Here is a 16,551-nt window from a genome sequence, read left to right as displayed (position 1 = left end):
GTGACTTTTCATTTCATCTCTTTTATATTTTCTATTCCACTGATCCTACCCAGTATTTACATCTTCTATCTTACCTCCAGAAGATCAATTAGTTTCCCCTTTTAAAGTGCAGTGCTAGTTTCTGACAATGGGTTTGGATTCACTGATAAACGTTGCTAGCAATGAAATCATTTCACAGCCCGCAACCCATTTTGGAAAGGTACCAAGGAAACCAAGCTGTACTTTTGAGACAGATGTTTTTGAATAGTAAATGATGCAACCACTCACAAGAGTGTAACTCTCTGTCTCCTCCATTGTTGCAAATGAGCCTTGTTCATCTTCTTTATTAACCCTGGATTGTCACAAAACTGGTGGGAGTGTGGTATTACAGACTCAGCATTCTATGGATAAAGAACTGGTTGAACAACAGGAGACGGAGAGTAGTAGTTAAAAGGAGTTTCTCGAAATGGAGAAAGGTGACCAGTGGTGTTGCACAGGGACCAGTGCTGGGGCCACTATTGTTTGTGATATACATAAATAATCTGGAAGAGGGCACTGTTGGTATGATCAGCAAGTTTGCAGATTACATGAAGATTGGTGGAGTAGCAGAAAGAATAGGGGACTGTCAAAGAATACAGGAGAATATAGATAGACTGGAGAGTTGGGTGGAGAAGTGGCAGGATGGAGTCCAATCCAGGCAAATGTGAGGAGATGCATTTTGGGAAGTCTAATTCTAGAGTGAATTATACAATAAACAGAAGAGCCTTGGGAAGAGTTGATGAGCAGAGAGATCTGGGAGTTCAGGTCCAGTGTGCCCTGAAGGTTGCTGCACAGGTGGATAGAGTGGTCAAGAAGGCATATGGTACGATTGCTGAAAATGTGTTGCTGGAAAAGCACAGCAGGTCAGGCAGCATCCAGGGAACAGGAGAATCGACGTTTCAGGCATAAGCCCTTCTTCAGGAAGGCTTATGCCCGAAACGTCGATTCTCCTGTTCCCTGGATGCTGCCTGACCTGCTGTACTTTTCCAGCAACACATTTTCAGCTCTGATCTCCAACATCTACAGACCTCACTTTCTCCTCATATGGTACGCTTGCCTTCATCAGACGAGGTATTGAGTACAAGAGCTGGCAGGTCATGTTAAAATTGTACAAGACATTGGTTCGGCCACATTTAGAATACTTTGTACAGTTCTGGTCGCTACATTACCAAAAGGATGTGGATGCTTTGGAGAGGGTGCAGAGAAGGTTTACGAGGACGTTGCCTGATATGGAAGGTGCTAGCTATGAAGAGAGGTTGAGTAGGTTAGGATTGTTTTCATTAGAAAAAAAGGAGATTGAGGGGGGACCTGATTGAGGTTTACAAAATCATGAAGGGTATAGACAGGGTAGATAGAGATAAGCTTTTTTCCCCAGGATGAAGGATTTAATAATGAGAGATCACGCTTTCAAGGTGAGAGGTGAAAAGTTTAAAGGGGATACATGCAGCAAGTACTTTACACAGAGAGTGGTAGGTGCCTGGAATGTATTGCCAGCAGAGGTAGTAGGGGCAGGCACGGTAGATCAATTTAAGATGTGTCTGAACAGCTGCATGAGTAGGTGGGGAGCAGAGGGATACAGATGCTTAGGAATTGGGCGAGAGGTTTAGATAGTGGATTTGGATCGGCTCAGGCTTGGAGGGCCAAAGGGCCTGTTCCTGGGCTGTAAACTTTCTTTGTTCTATCACCATTGGCTTATGCACATTTCCTTCACGCACTGCAAACTCAGTGTTGGATTTTCCAACAGGCTTAAGGACCTTGATACATAAAATGGGCGGCATCCAGATTGTCTTGATTTCCAGTGCATTCATCCAATCATAGTTGCCTTACACATGTGGCTTCCAGTGCATTCAAGTACGTCACACTGCAAGCTTGATAAATAATCCAATTGATTTGATTTACTGTTGTCACATATACCCAAGTACAATGAAAAGTTTTGTATGCAGATCATAACACAAGGATACACAGACGATCAGTGTAAAGCTTCACACACTCAAGATTATCCAACAAATTTTATCCATTTTAGAAAAAAAGTTAATGCTGGACACTGCATTGTGCTTTCTGTGAGTATGGGCAGGTTGGATATGGTCAACACCTTGATATGCTGTTTAAAATGATCCATTAATCTTTGGGATATATGGCCTACATACCTGGTATCATAACAGCACTACAATTCAGATACCAAAAACTAATGTGTGTGATAGGGAATGTCTTTTGGGCATTCTGTTAGTGGTGAATGTCACTCATGCTGCTACTGCCTGAAAGCTTAATGCTGAAATAGGGTTCATTAAAGATATCCTGAAGGAAAAGACTACACGGAACAGACCATTTCTCACAATAAATCATGAAAACTCCTTATGCAGTCACTCTTGGACTTGAGAAGTGCTCAGTCTCTCTCAGATTACCGTGGGAGGGTGGGGTATGTCGAGTGTTTGAGCAACAAGTGAAAGTAGCTGTTTCACATGTATCAAACAGCAGATTCCTTCGATTGATTGTAACAAGCAAATATGGACCATACCCAACAAACCCACACTTGCAAAATCCGCTGCACCATGTCTAACATTAGCAGTCATTCAGCAATTGGACAACTTTTGCTAGGTAAGCCTGAGTGTGTGAATTACACTAATAACATATTTTGAATTGTCGATCAGGCTTGCAATGTGCTACACATGTATAAGGGAAGCTACGTGTATTAATATTTTTGTTTTGCAGACAGAAAAAGCATGGTGCCTGTTTCCACTCAACCAAACAGCTGACAGCCAGTCGCTGGCTCACTTCTCATTGCAATACCTTGACCACAGAGTTACTCAGCCTCATTTGAAATCTCAACAAACCCTGGCAGTTAACTGTCAATCATTAGCTGTTACACTCCTCCTGGCAACATCTCCACCAATCACAGCCCACTTGCCCATCAATCAGCACCCTCCTTTATTGGTATTCTTGCAAATTGTTTGATGAGTTCAAGGTGAAAAGCATTGGCAGAATGTGTGTTTCTTCAGCAAATCTCAAGTCTCTCCTGCCAAATATTTCTTTAATAGTATTAGGAAATGGATAACTTTGCCATGGGATGTTTTGCAGCCACCTGAGGGGACTACACCAGTTTCTTTTTGGGGTTTCAGTTGATAGTCAATGTTCGATTTATGTATAGCACAGAACAGACCAGTTAACCTAACCAGTCCCCATCAGTATTTAAACACCATACAAAGCTTCTTCAGCTAATCATTATCACAATCCTCCCAACAATGCTGCATACCTTTAGTTCTTATTTTATATTATAATATGAATGGTTATATATTACAGCTAGAAACAGAGAGTTACGCATAAAGGCTTCAGTTGGGAACATTTACAACTGCATCTGATTGGCACAAAATGGACAATCGAATCAGATGAAAGTAGTCTGGTGCAGCCCCTTCAATACCAGAATCTGACAAAAATTAAATGAGACAGAACTTTGCTTACTTGAACATACGATCTAGGAGGAATAGGCCATTCAGCCCCTCAATCACGCTGATCTCATCTCCGCCTCAAGTCCACTTTCCTGCCCGGTCTCCATAACCCTTCAACCCAATACCAATTAAAAATCCGTCTTACTCCTTCTTAAATTTATTCAATGTCCCAGCATCCACTGCACTCCGGAGGAATGAATTCTACAGATTCACAACCCTTTGAAGGAAGTAATTCCTCCTCATCTCTGTTTTAAATCTGCTACTGCTTATCCTCAAACTGTGACCTCCCCTTCTAGATTGCCCCACGTGAGGAAATATCCTTTCTATGTCGAAGCTTGAAGCATGAATTGTGATTAAGCAAAACAACACAGAACCCATCAGTACTGCACCAAAGACCTGTTTCTGTTAACTCCTGAAATGACTCTGGAGTATTATTCCTATTGTCCTGCTATCAGATCAACTCACCATTGCAGATACAACTCGGGAGATTTTGACTGGACATCCTCTTGTCTGCAAGGGCATCTGTGCTCTGTCCAGTATGTAAATACACGTGTCCAATACCTTTCTTTCAAACTGGATGGAATTAAGGGGACAAACTGAAGATTATAAAGTGAAGATGCAATTACTTATGTCAGCATAATAATTATATTGTGTTTCATTAATACCTTCTGAACATAAATAAAAATCATAATGTTCAGTACGATAAGTGAGATTTTTCAAATACTGAACAATAAGTAACCACATTTAATTATAAAGTTTAAAATCAAACAGTTACTTGGTAACTGTTCATGAAAGACAATGGACATCCTCCTCTACCAGAGAAACACGATTGGTTTAATTGCTTGAAGGCACCATTTCACATTAAGGACAGAGCAAGGTGAGGCTGTTTGACCTCCATGAACTATTGCAGGGTACAGGGACCGAACCTGTGCCTTTGGAATGTTTTACACCAATCACTTGGCATCAAAGCTTAACCACATTTACACCTGGTACTAAACAGCCCTATGTAAAACAGTGCCCAGCATCATAAATGCTAAGTGAAAGGCTGAAATTAATTTGAAAGATCAAAGCAGCTCTTGAATCGCACAAAGCTTGATTATCTGCCAATTATGCATTTTTGCTGTTTCTCTGCTATGACTAACTGCTTTTTTATTTAATCAAGTTGGAACATTGCCCACCTTGGTACCTGCTTCAGCTTATCTGCCTCTCAAACCCTTTATTCATGCCTTCATCACTTCGAAAACAGAACTATTTCAATGCTCCACTCATCATCTTGCAACCTCTGTAAAAGTAACCTCCTTCAAATCTCTGCGGGTCATAGCTTACTCTTGGCTCACATCCTGTTTGCTGATTGCTAACATACATTTGTCCTAGATCTAGCAATGCCTTCATTTTAAAACTTGCAAACCTATTTTTCATTTTCTTCCATGACTACACCCCTCCCAATTTCTGTCCCATCCTCTAGCCCCACATACCCCCTTGGATCTCAGAGGTTTCTTTCGTTCTGATGCTTGAACATTCCCAATTTTAACTGCTCCAAAGTTGCTCACTATGGCTCTGATTTCCAAGGCCACAAGTTATAAAGACATAGAGACCTATAGCACAGAGACAGGCCCTTTGGCCCAAACTGGTCCATGCCGAGCAAAACGTATATCCACGCCGACCCCACTTGGCCCATCTCCTTCTAATCCTTTCCTATCCATGTATTTATCCAAATGCCTTTTAAATGTTGTTAATGTACCCGCCTCAACCACTTCCTCTGGCAGCTCATTCCATATGCGTACCACCCTCTGTGTAAAAAGTTGCCCCTCAGGTTCCCTTTTATTTTTTCCCCTCTAACCCTAAACTGATGCCCTCTAGTCCTTGATTCCCCAACCTGGGGGAAAAAGACTGAGTACATTCACCCTATCCATGCCTTTCATGATCTTATACCCCTCAATAAGGTCCCTTCTCAGTCTCCTATGGTCTAAAGAAAGAAATCCTAACTTGTCCAACCTTCCCTGTAACTCAGACCCTCGAGTCCTGGTGACATCCTCATAAATTTCTTCCGCACTCTCTCCAGTTTAATAATATCCTTCCTATAGAAAGATGACCAAAAACTGAACACAATGCTCCAAGTGCAGTCTCACCAACATCCTGTACAATATAACTTCCCAACTTCTATCCTCAATACCCTGACTGATGAAGGCCAGTGTGCCAAAAGTCTTTATTGCCCTGTCTATCTGTGACTCCACTTTCAGAGAACTGTGAACCTGAACTCCAGGATCCCTCTGGTCCACAACACTCCTTAAGGGCCTACCATTCACCATGAAACTCCTATCTTGATGTGACTTTCCAAAATGCAAGGCCTCACACGTGCCTATATTAAACTCCATTTGCCATTTCTTGGCCCACTCCCCCAGCTGATCAAGGTCCTGCTGCAATTTCTGATAGCTTTCCTCACAATCCATGATACTGCCTATTTTAGTATCATCAGCAAACTTACTAATCATGCCTTATACATTCTCATCCATATCATTGATGTAGATAACAATTAGTAATGGGCCCAGCACCGAACCCTGAGGCACTCCACTAGTAACAGGCTTCCAATCGGACAAGCAGCCTTCCACTGTTACCCACTGCTTCCTACCATCAAGCCAATTGTGTATCTAATTTGCTAGTTTGCCCTGGATTCCATGCGATCTAACCTTCTAGAGCAGCCAACCATGTAGAACCTTATCAAAGACCTTACTGAAAGCCATGAGACGCGTCTACTGCCCTGCCCTCATCAACCTTCCTAGTCACTTCATCAAAGAACTCTAACAAATTTGTGAGGCATGATCTCCCACTCACAAAGCCATGATGACTACTCCTAATCAAACCCTGTTTTTCCAAATGCATGTGTATATTATCGCTCAGAATCTTCTCTAGTACCTTACCTGCCACAGATATTCTCGAATTCCCTGAACTCCTCTGCCTCACCATTCCTGCCTTACAAAGAAATGTAATCATAGATACTGCAGGAAGATAGATCTGACAAAGGTATCCCACACCATTGCATGATTCTTGACTGCTCTCTAAAGTAGCTAGCAACTTCTCAGGGTAAGCAGAGATGGGTAATAATTTAACCTTGGCTTTACATGCAAGACTTAAAACCCAATTCAGAATAACCTCAGTTATCCGAACATCAATTATCCGAATTTTGGATTATCAGAACAAGATCTCAAGCTCCCCTAAAAACATTACCCGAACAATCAATTATCCGAACAAAATACTCCCCACCGATCTCATTTGGATAATCAAGGTTGTTCTGTAATATATTTAACAGATCAATGATCTATTCTTTGCCTAGAATATGAATGAACTTTTGGCAATGCTTGAGAGCGGAGATGTCTATTAGGAATGGCTCAGTACAGTCAAGACACTTTATCTACAAGATAAATAAAAGCAATACCTGGTCAAAAAACCAAGTTCTGGAGACCACTTCTGTGAACTTCCCATAGTAAATGCAGCCAATGTCATTTAAGACATATTCTTCTTTTTCTGCGTCATTACCCAAATAAACAGCATCCTCTGGATTGTTGTAACAGTGCCATTCAGAAGTTTAAAACAAAACAGGCAGAATTTACAAGGTAGGTTAGGCTTTGTGTGTTAAATACTGAGAAATACAATTTAATACTGAAAAATTTTGAAAACTTTAATGAACTAACCATCATCTGTGTAACAGAGAAAATTGCAAAGTGAAGCTAGGAGTGATTATCAGACAGTAATTCATTCTAGACTGTTGCTCCAATGTGTGATTATCAGCCAAAGTTTCATGATGTACAGATGTAACTGAACCAGAGTTTAAATTGTACCATGGTGGCTCAGTGGTTAGCACTGCTGCCTCATAGCATCAGGGTCCCAGATTCGATTCCAGCCTTTGGTGACGGTCTGTGTGGAGTTTGCACATTCTCCCTGAGTCTGCGTGGGTTTCCTCTGAGTGCTCCGGTTTCCTCCCACATTCCAAAGATGTGGGGATTAGGTGAATTGGCCATGCTAAATTGCCCAAAGTGTTAGGTGCATTAGTCAGAAGGAAATGGGTCTGGGTGGGTTACTCTTTGGAGGGTTGGTGTGGACTGGTTGTGCCGAAGAGCCTGTTTCCACACTGTAGGGAATCTAATAAAAAATATAATCTAATCCTCACTCATTGTAATTGGTTCTAGTGTGCTATATCTGGATTACCTTTTGCCCTTTCCCTCCCACAGTAGATCCCAACAATCTGCGGTGCATGTCAAAGATCTGGGTGCAAGGAACATGCGAGTTTCCAACTACTTAAATTTAATGATCCAAAAAAATCATGCATGGGCATTTTCCCAAGTTTCTGCTGTGTACTTTCAGCAGCCAAGGCTCATTGGCAGGAGAGGATGTTCATACAAATAATATTATAAAAGCAACATATTGCAGATGCTGGAAAACTGAAATAAGAACAAAGAGAAAAGGCTGAAGTTTAGATGAACAGTCATCTCTGTTCCTCTCCATAGATGCTGCATGACCTGCTGACTTTCTCAAGCATTCTTGTTTCAAGGAACTTAGATAGTTTTGGTTATAATTAAAAATGACTAATGCCAGTTATTAGAAGTATCATGGGAAAAAACAGACAGAAGGCTGTGAAAATACCATATTGTCACCTCTTCTGGATGATACTGCAGATTGGAAGGTGTATAGTGAGAACTGACTCCTTGTAGCTTCAAAACAAAGTGAGCCTTAAAAGGGATTCATTTTATGAAACAGTCCATTTAAAACAGTTTATTGCATTCACAAAGAAATAGTTTATAGTAATAATAGTGTGGTGCATTGAGCAATACCTTCACACCAAGGGTTGAAGAGAATGTAAATATCTGTATCTTTATCTCTCACAGTTCTGCGGATCCCATACGGAGTCATCACAGCTACATACATTCTGAAACGTCCCACAATGCACTCTGGAGATGACATGACCGAGAGAGTAAGCGCGTTGTTCCAGATTGACACCACTTTGGCTCCCCATTGCCCTTTCTCCAGTTGTTCTTTGATAAGAATCGGAATGTAAGTTCCTTTGGTGCGATCCGGATACCTACCTGCAACAAAATGCCACAAGCAGTAAGTTTCAATTCAGAACAATTGGTTCACTTCATTGTGATCATATTTAGCTCAGTTGACTGGACAGCTGGTTTGTGATGCTAGCAGCATGGGTTCAATCCGTACACTGACTGAAGTTACCAAGGACTCCCATTCTCAACCTCCCCCCTCACCTGAGGTCTGATAACCCTCAGGTTAAACTACCATCAGTTCTTTAAGATCAGATTCCCTACAGTATGGAAACAGCCCCTTCAGCCCAACAAGTCCACACTGACCGTCAGAAGAGTAATCCATCCAGACCCAGTCCCCTACCCTATATTTACCCCGACTATGGGACAATTTAGCAAGGCCAATTCACCTGAACTGCACATCTTTGGATTGTGAGAGGAAACCGGAGCATCTGGAGGAAATCCACGCAGACACGGGGAGAATGTACAAACTCCACACAGACTGTCACCTGAGGCTGGAATCGAACCTGGGTCCCTGACGCTGTAAGGCAACAGTTCTAACCACTGAACCACCCCAAGAGCGTCTCTCTTCTCTCCTTTTCTCACTCTCTCACACTCACTCAACACATATTTCACGTTCAAGAACAGCTTCTTCCCTGCATTTATTAAGCTTCTGAATAGACCTCTCAAATTTCAAATCTAATGTTGATCTTACTTTTGTGCACCTTCTCTGTAGCTGTTATTTTATTCCTCACTTTGTTCAATCACCCTATGATCTTTGTGTCTTTATAGGTTATGATCTGCTGTACTGCATGCAAAACAAAACTTTTCATTGTACCTAGGTACATGTGACAACAATAATTCAAATGTCTCTCTCGCTCTTTCTCTCTCTCTCTCTCTCTCTCACACACATGAGAGCGCAGGTCTATGATCTGGTAAGACCATGGTGACCAATTTATTTTCACACAAGTATATTAGTAGATACAATAAAAACTGAGGGGTTTATTTATAGAACAAAAGCTATCTGTAAAGTATGGAAAATATTCAGAGAAAAAGAACAATGATTGATGCAAAATGTCTATGTTTAAGGTAGGAACATTTCAAAATGTTTGAGCACATTCTCTTGCAAACCTCTTTGTGGTCATGTTGAGCAAAACACATTTATAATAATAAACAATGTAAGATTAAATAAATCACATGTACCCACATCATTAGTCATAATACCTTACACTGCAAACTCCATCCCACAATCCAAGCTACATTTTTCCCACACTTCAAATATTTATCCCAGACTCCTTGTTCCATGTGATTCTGATGCTCCATGTAGCTGGGGGATTATCTTATGTGGGTATATTTTCGTTCTTTTTATCATTGCACAATTTTTAATTTAATTTATTGTTCCAGTTGGAATGATGGATGCTCCCAACTTTGGCCAGTTTTATCCAACCCAACTTTAAAAAGCAGAAATGTAACAAAATTACAGTCAATCAAGGCACTTTATTTCAGCTCCAGAGAAGTGGCTAAGGCAGAAAGCAATAGAAGGATAAGTTTTTGGGGTGAAAGAGGACTGTAATCCATTCATGGGGAGTATAAACACTGATATAGGGTGGACAGGTTGTCTCCACACTATGGGCTCTACGTAAATGCACAGAAAGTTTTGCTGATAGTGACTTCAATCCATTTATTGGGACTAACTCAGGTACTAAGCAAATTACTACTTATATTTCTGTCTTGCCTCAGTTTGCATGGCCACACCAATATTTCAGGACTTACATTTTCAGTGTCTTTTCTCTCTCTACCACCCGCTCTGGCAGTGTTGCCAACTTGACCTCCTGTTTGTTCAAGCTAAATCCTACAATGTGGAAGAATCAAGCACTGTTCAGTAGATGGCAATGATCTTCTCTGGGCCATGCCCACTGTATTCACCTTATATCTGAAGCACTGCTGTAATCTCTCAATACTGTGCCCAATAATCATCTTGGTGGTTGCATGGGTCTTAGATTTCTGACATTCAGGAGAATCAAGGAGGCGGGGAGTTAACATCTCTGATCAGTGACCTATTCAGAACTCTGATAAAAGATCACAAACTTGAAATTTTAAGGCTGTTTCTCTCTCTCTACCGATGCTACTAGAGTATTTTCAGCATTCTCCATCTTTACTTCGGGTGTGAAGCCTCCACAGTGTGAAACGAGTACACAGTTTTAATTTCCAACAACCATCCTACCTTGGTCTACATGCAAGCCTGGCACAGGGGACTATCACAAAGTTAAATCCTGTGGGTACTGATGGAGAAGTTGGCATTGTCTAGATAATGGTGAATTAATCTCAAATCATTTGCTCATTGGTTGAGTATGAATGCTTTCTGCTCATTTAAACAATTATATTGGATAGAGGGGAGGTGTGGTGGGTAGCAGATGTGTGTGTGTGACCAATCACTTTTTTGTGGGAAAGACAAGAATCTGGTGGAGTTAGACAGCTCCATCATGCTGATGTTGTCAATCAGGGTGTTTGGTGATCAAATGCTTTGATCCTCCTGACTAAACTACTTTTTGGTTGTTTAATGAACCATTGATTGCAAATCAGTGGATACCACTGCAGCTGCCTTACAAGAACTGGAAGTATAAAAAATGCTATTTCACATATTCTGCAGCTGGAATGACTTGACCAACTCAGAGTCAGGTCTCTATCTTGATACAGATAGCGCATTCAGAAAGTTCCTGTGCATTTTTCCTGCAGCTTGGAAGCTTTACCTGGAACTGCTGATTAATGAGTAAAGACAGTGTACCTTTGGTGTCTTTTTATTTTTATTCAGTCATGGGTTACGAGCATCGCTGGCAATAATGGCATTTCTTGCTGATCCCCAATTGCCCCAAGAATGTGCTGGGTCTTCAACCAGGGCATAGGTAGGTAATGGTGTAGGTAATCCCACTGTGTTGCTGTTTGAGATTTTTCACTCAGCCATACAATGAAGGAACAATGATACATTTCCACATCAAGATGATGTGTGGCTTGGACAGGTGTCTGCAGGTCGGTGCTATTCCCATTCACCTCTTACCCTTGTCCTTCTGAGCGGTGGAGGTTGTGGGTTTCGAAGGTGCTATTGCGGGTAAGTAGACATCCCATCTCTGCTGCTGCTTCTCTTCCCTACTGGCACTGACCACCAAGAGCTGACAGCAATGAAACAAAGCTCCAGTAAAAATGAATATTAAGGCTCCTTAGAGGCGGGAACTTGGCTGATTTGAAGAAGCCAGTTCACAGGAGCATCATGTGATACATAACTGCTTGAATTCAGTGCACTCGGTACTTAATAACAATTAACACCAGAATCCAATTCCTGTCTTGGACAAAGCAGCAATCATCATCCTCAGTCCCTCCACAGCCATTTCAACCTGGTGCCACCCAGATGATGCGCATTAAGCTGATTTTGTTTCTAATTAACCAGTTCAGAGATGTTATGACACACCATTAGAAGTAGGCCTTCAACCGAGGCCTCCTGGACCAAAGACAGAGACATTACCACGATTGATTTTATGTATTCCAAGAGCAGTTTCAGCCAGCTCAATAACAACGCACAGATGGTTTGTGTGTTATATAAATTATTTTCTTCATAAGGTTTGTTTACTGCATACCCAAAACATGAAGTCACTTGTTCCGAGTGTGCATGACTTCTTAAAGATAGCTTTATGTGGCATCTGTCTGCAAGATTTACTCTGCAAATTGTTTCATGATGGCAGCAAGACGAGTAATTTATATTGCATCGCGTGTTGAATCGGAAAGAAAATCAGTTAACCAGGCTGATTTTCGGAGATATTTGTTCCTGTTATAATTGTCTAGATTCCAGGTTCAAATCCTACGTGGAGATGTAGCATGTCATGTCCAGATAGTTGATTAAAACGTGATATTTGCCTCCTGATATTTTGTTTTTGACTGTGTGGAGTTTGCTCATTCTCCCCATGTCTGCGTGGGTTTCCTCCAGGTGCTCCGGTTTCCTCCCACAGTCCAAAAGATGTGCAGGTCAGATGAATTAGCCATGATAAATTACCCAAAGTGTTCAGAGATGTGTAGGTTAGGTCAGGGGTAAATACAGGGTAGGGGGATGAGTCTGGGTGGGTTACTCTTTGTAGGGTCAGTGTGGATTTGTTGGGCCGGAGGGCATGTTTTACACACTGTAGGGATTCTAGAAGATCGAATATGCAAAACTGCCTCCCTGATATGGCGGTGAACTGGGTGTGCTGCTGGTCTAGTAAACTACGTGGGTGGACTAATAGTCTCAATGCGACATGTGTTCAAATACCATTGGTTTGCGAATGGAAGGAAACCTTGCTGAGCTTTCCCATTCTGAACCTTATATGTGTTCAGTCCTAAAACCAACTTGGGGCTGTTGTCTAATGGTGATAGCTTCCTTATCTCTAGGCGAGGTGACCAGAATTCAATGCCCACTTGCCTTGAAAGGGGGCTACAATGTGAGCAAACACTTTGATTAAAAACAAATCAAATCTACTGAAGAAAAAAAACCAAAGAACTGCGGATGCTGGAAATCTGAAACAAAATCAGAAATGGGTTGGTGAAACTCAGCATCTCTGTGGAGAGAGAAAGGTGAGTCGGGTCGAGGGACCCTTCTTCAGAACGTGAATTACCACCAGGGACGGGTAATAAACGTTGGTCCAGTTAGTGACACCCACATCACATGAATGAATAAAATAAATGTATAAAGAATGATGATGAATGATGAATGTTGTATGTCCTAAGACCTGCATTGCTGTTCTGTGACAACCTTGTGTGGTATATCCTCCACAAACACTGCTCCTCACAAAACTGAGGGCGAGTGACTTTGATTTTGAACATCCTAGGAACTAGTTAGGGCCTTCTTGTGAAAGCACAAAGGCTTTTTGCAGTTGGATAATCTACAGTTTCTACTGTTCATATACAACCAAATAAAAGTGCACAGTTTTGTCCTTACTGAGGCTCTTACAGAGTAAACAATGTGGAAAGGAATCTCCAATTCAGACGACATTTTGAAACCAAGCCTGCATGGTTTTAATCAGTGCAACAACCTCTGCTTTTAGATATTAATGGACTCCTGAAGCTAATTTAAATAATCCTTCGGGCCACTTAAGGAAAGTCTTGTGTTAAGGTGAGTGGGAGGCAGCAATAAAGCAGGAGGTCTGCTGTCGGGATTTGAACTCAGGGTTTTGTTGAGTGGAGGAGAGTGGGTCCCCTTCCCCTCACCTGTGCGTCTAAGCAACGAAATGTTGGGGTAACTATGCAACATCTAACTCTGTGCTAACTCTGTCCATAGTACTGGAGTAACAGTGCCACCTCACTCACGTTCCAGTGCTAATATCAAACAGCCTGACAGTACCATCAGTTACAATCAGGTTAAAAACATGAGATAAAATGAACATTTTTCTGTTGGGTTATCTTACTTAAACATGGAACATCCAGCAGTACAGCATAGATATAGGCCATTTGGCCCACCATGTCTGTGCTGAACATGTTGCCATTCTTAACCAATCTCTGCACGTGGTCCATATCCCTCTATTCCCTGCATGTCCATCGATCTGTTCAACTGCCTCTTAACCACTGCTATCCTATCTGCTTCTACCACCTCTGCAGGCACTGCATTCCAGGCACCTGTTACCCTCTGTGCAAAACAAAACTTGCCTCACACATCTCCTTTAAACTTTTCCCCTCTCACTTTATACCTCTGCTCCCTAGTATTTGCCATTTCCACCCTGGGAAAAAGACTCTGACTATCCAACCTATACATGCCTCTCATTATTTTATAATTTGGAGGTGCCGGTTTTGGACTGAGTGTACAAAGTAAAAAAAAACCACACAACACCAAGGTTAATTGGAAGCACTAGCTTTCGGAGCGCTGCTCCTTCATCAGGTGGTTGTGGAGTATAAGATGGTAAGACACAGAATTTATAGCAAAGGTTTACAGTGTGATGTAACCTTTCTTTTCAGACCAGGTCTTTTTCCATATATAATTTCAGTTACATTACACAGTAAAATTTTGCTATAAATTCTGTGTCTTATGATCTTATACTCCACAACCATCTGATAAAGAAGCTAGTGCTTCCAAATAAACCTGTTGGATTATAACCTGGTGTTGTGTGATTTTTTAACATTATTTTATATATTTCTATCAGGCCTCCAATGCTCTTGTGAAAACAATCCAAGTTTTTCCAAACTCTCCTTACAGCTAATACACTCCAATCCAGGCAACATTCTGGTAAACCTCTTTTGCATCTCTCCAAAGCCTCCATTTCCCTCCTACAGTGTGGCGACCAGAATTGCACACAATACTCCATATGTAGCCTCACTGAAGTTTTATACAGCTTGGAAATATTACAATAAAATAGGTCCATTAGTTCATCTTGACCCTTTTTTTACTTTTAACTAAAATCAACCCATTGTTTTTGACCAGAGTTGGGAAGAGACTCCCAGAAACATTGCTCTGGGGAGACAACTTGTGGCCAGAGCTGGGAACTGCATTGCGAAAGAAAAGGCAAAAGGGAGATGTTGACATGTAATGATGTTTGGTAAATGTTGATGAAAAACATCACTGAGAACAATAGTACCAAGAATTTTTGTACAACAAATAGATTTTTTTTAAAACAATGTGTAGATTTTATGATTTTTGCAGACTCTATTTTTTAATCAGCATTGAAATTTGCATAGTCTGTCACAGAATATATGAATCATATATTCTTTCATCTTTTACTAAATGAGTTGAGTATTTACCTGAATCTCTTCTGGGAATGATACAAGATTATTGACCTAAATTCTTCTTCTTCAAATATTTATTCACTTCCCTTTTAGAAGCTATTATGCCTCTGCTTTCACCACTGTTCCTAGTGAAGTATTCGATGCCCTAGTAACTTTCTGCATATATAAAAAAAACCTTTCAATTTCTTTTTTTCATGTTGAAACTTTTACTCTGTACTTACCCATGCTTGCCCATGGAAATCATTTTCTCTGGTTTACCTCATCAAAAACTTCCATTTGAAATAGCTCAGTTAGATCAAATACTAAAATTCACTGTTCCAGTAAAAATGACCCCAGTTTCTCTTCATCAATAAAGCTCTTGTTATGTTTTGAATTTAGAAGATCTCTGACGTACAATTTCAATAGATTTCACATCTTCCTATAATTGGTCACTCAAAACTAGATTGACGTACAGTCAGAGAGGCATACAAATGTACAGCATGGAAGTAGACCCTTCAGTCCAACTCATCCATGCCGATCAGATATCTTAAATTAATCTAATCCCATTTGCCAGTATTTGTCCCATATCTCTCCAAACCCTTCCTATTCATATATCCATCCAGATGCCTTTTAAATGTTGCAATTGCAAAAACCACCATCACTTCCTCTGGCAGCTCATTCCATTTACGTACCACCCTCTGTGAAAAATTGCCCTTTAGGCCTCTTTTGTATTGTTCCCCATTCAACCTAAACCTATGCCCTCTAGTTCTGGACTCCCCCAGCCCAGGAAAAAGACCTTGTCTATTTACCCTATTCATGTCCCTCATGATTTTATCAACCTCTATGAAGGTCACCCCTCAGCCTCCGACACTCCAAGGAAAACAGCCCTAGCTTATTCAACCTCTCCCTATCCAAATGGCTAGTTCTCCCTTTATTCCATGAGATCTCCATCCCAGCAACATCCTTGTAAATCTTTTCTGAAACCCTTTCAGGTTTCACACCATCCTTCATATTTTATATTGTTTTCATAAACTTCTGTTTTCCAAGTTGAGATTGAACCTTAAGTACTGGACAAGCAGAGAAAGTCATGTATCTGTCCATCTGCTGCATGGATCCAACTGTTCATGTATGTCAAGGTTTGGGTTTTTTTAGCCACTAGTCTATTTATAACAATGGAGACTGACTACTCAATGGTAAACTCTGTCAACCACAGACAACAGCACTGTCTCAGTGAGTTTTTATTTTCGTTCAGCCAGTTGTTGCAATTTGGGCTGCGCAGCTATGTAACGTCCGAGATAAATCAGACCAATACTTGAAGGGAAACAAAAATAACAGGCCTGCGAGAGACA

At 41.1% G+C, this 16,551-nt stretch overlaps 1 protein-coding gene across 2 annotated transcripts in view; it reads right to left on the bottom strand.

The window, feature by feature from the left end:
• Positions 1–16,551, bottom strand: part of LOC122564275 (coagulation factor XIII A chain-like) — a 118,730-nt gene that overhangs the window by 55,058 nt on the left and 47,121 nt on the right. For both annotated transcript variants that reach the window (XM_087978503.1, XM_087978502.1), the window contains exons 5-7: positions 8,288–8,539; positions 6,895–7,013; positions 3,927–4,034 (exon numbers count right to left, since the gene is read on the bottom strand). In XM_087978503.1, the coding sequence (XP_087834629.1) occupies positions 3,927–4,034; positions 6,895–7,013; positions 8,288–8,539 (479 nt within the window). The remainder of the gene's footprint in view (positions 1–3,926; positions 4,035–6,894; positions 7,014–8,287; positions 8,540–16,551) is intronic.

The sequence above is a fragment of the Chiloscyllium plagiosum genome, unplaced genomic scaffold (genome assembly GCF_037043375.1).
Source record: "Chiloscyllium plagiosum isolate Xiang-an unplaced genomic scaffold, Cpla_swu_hap1 HiC_scaffold_34, whole genome shotgun sequence".
NCBI classification, from domain to species: domain Eukaryota; kingdom Metazoa; phylum Chordata; class Chondrichthyes; order Orectolobiformes; family Hemiscylliidae; genus Chiloscyllium; species Chiloscyllium plagiosum.
The sequence above is the reverse complement of the archived record's forward strand: the minus strand, read 5'-3'. Positions and strand labels throughout refer to the sequence as shown.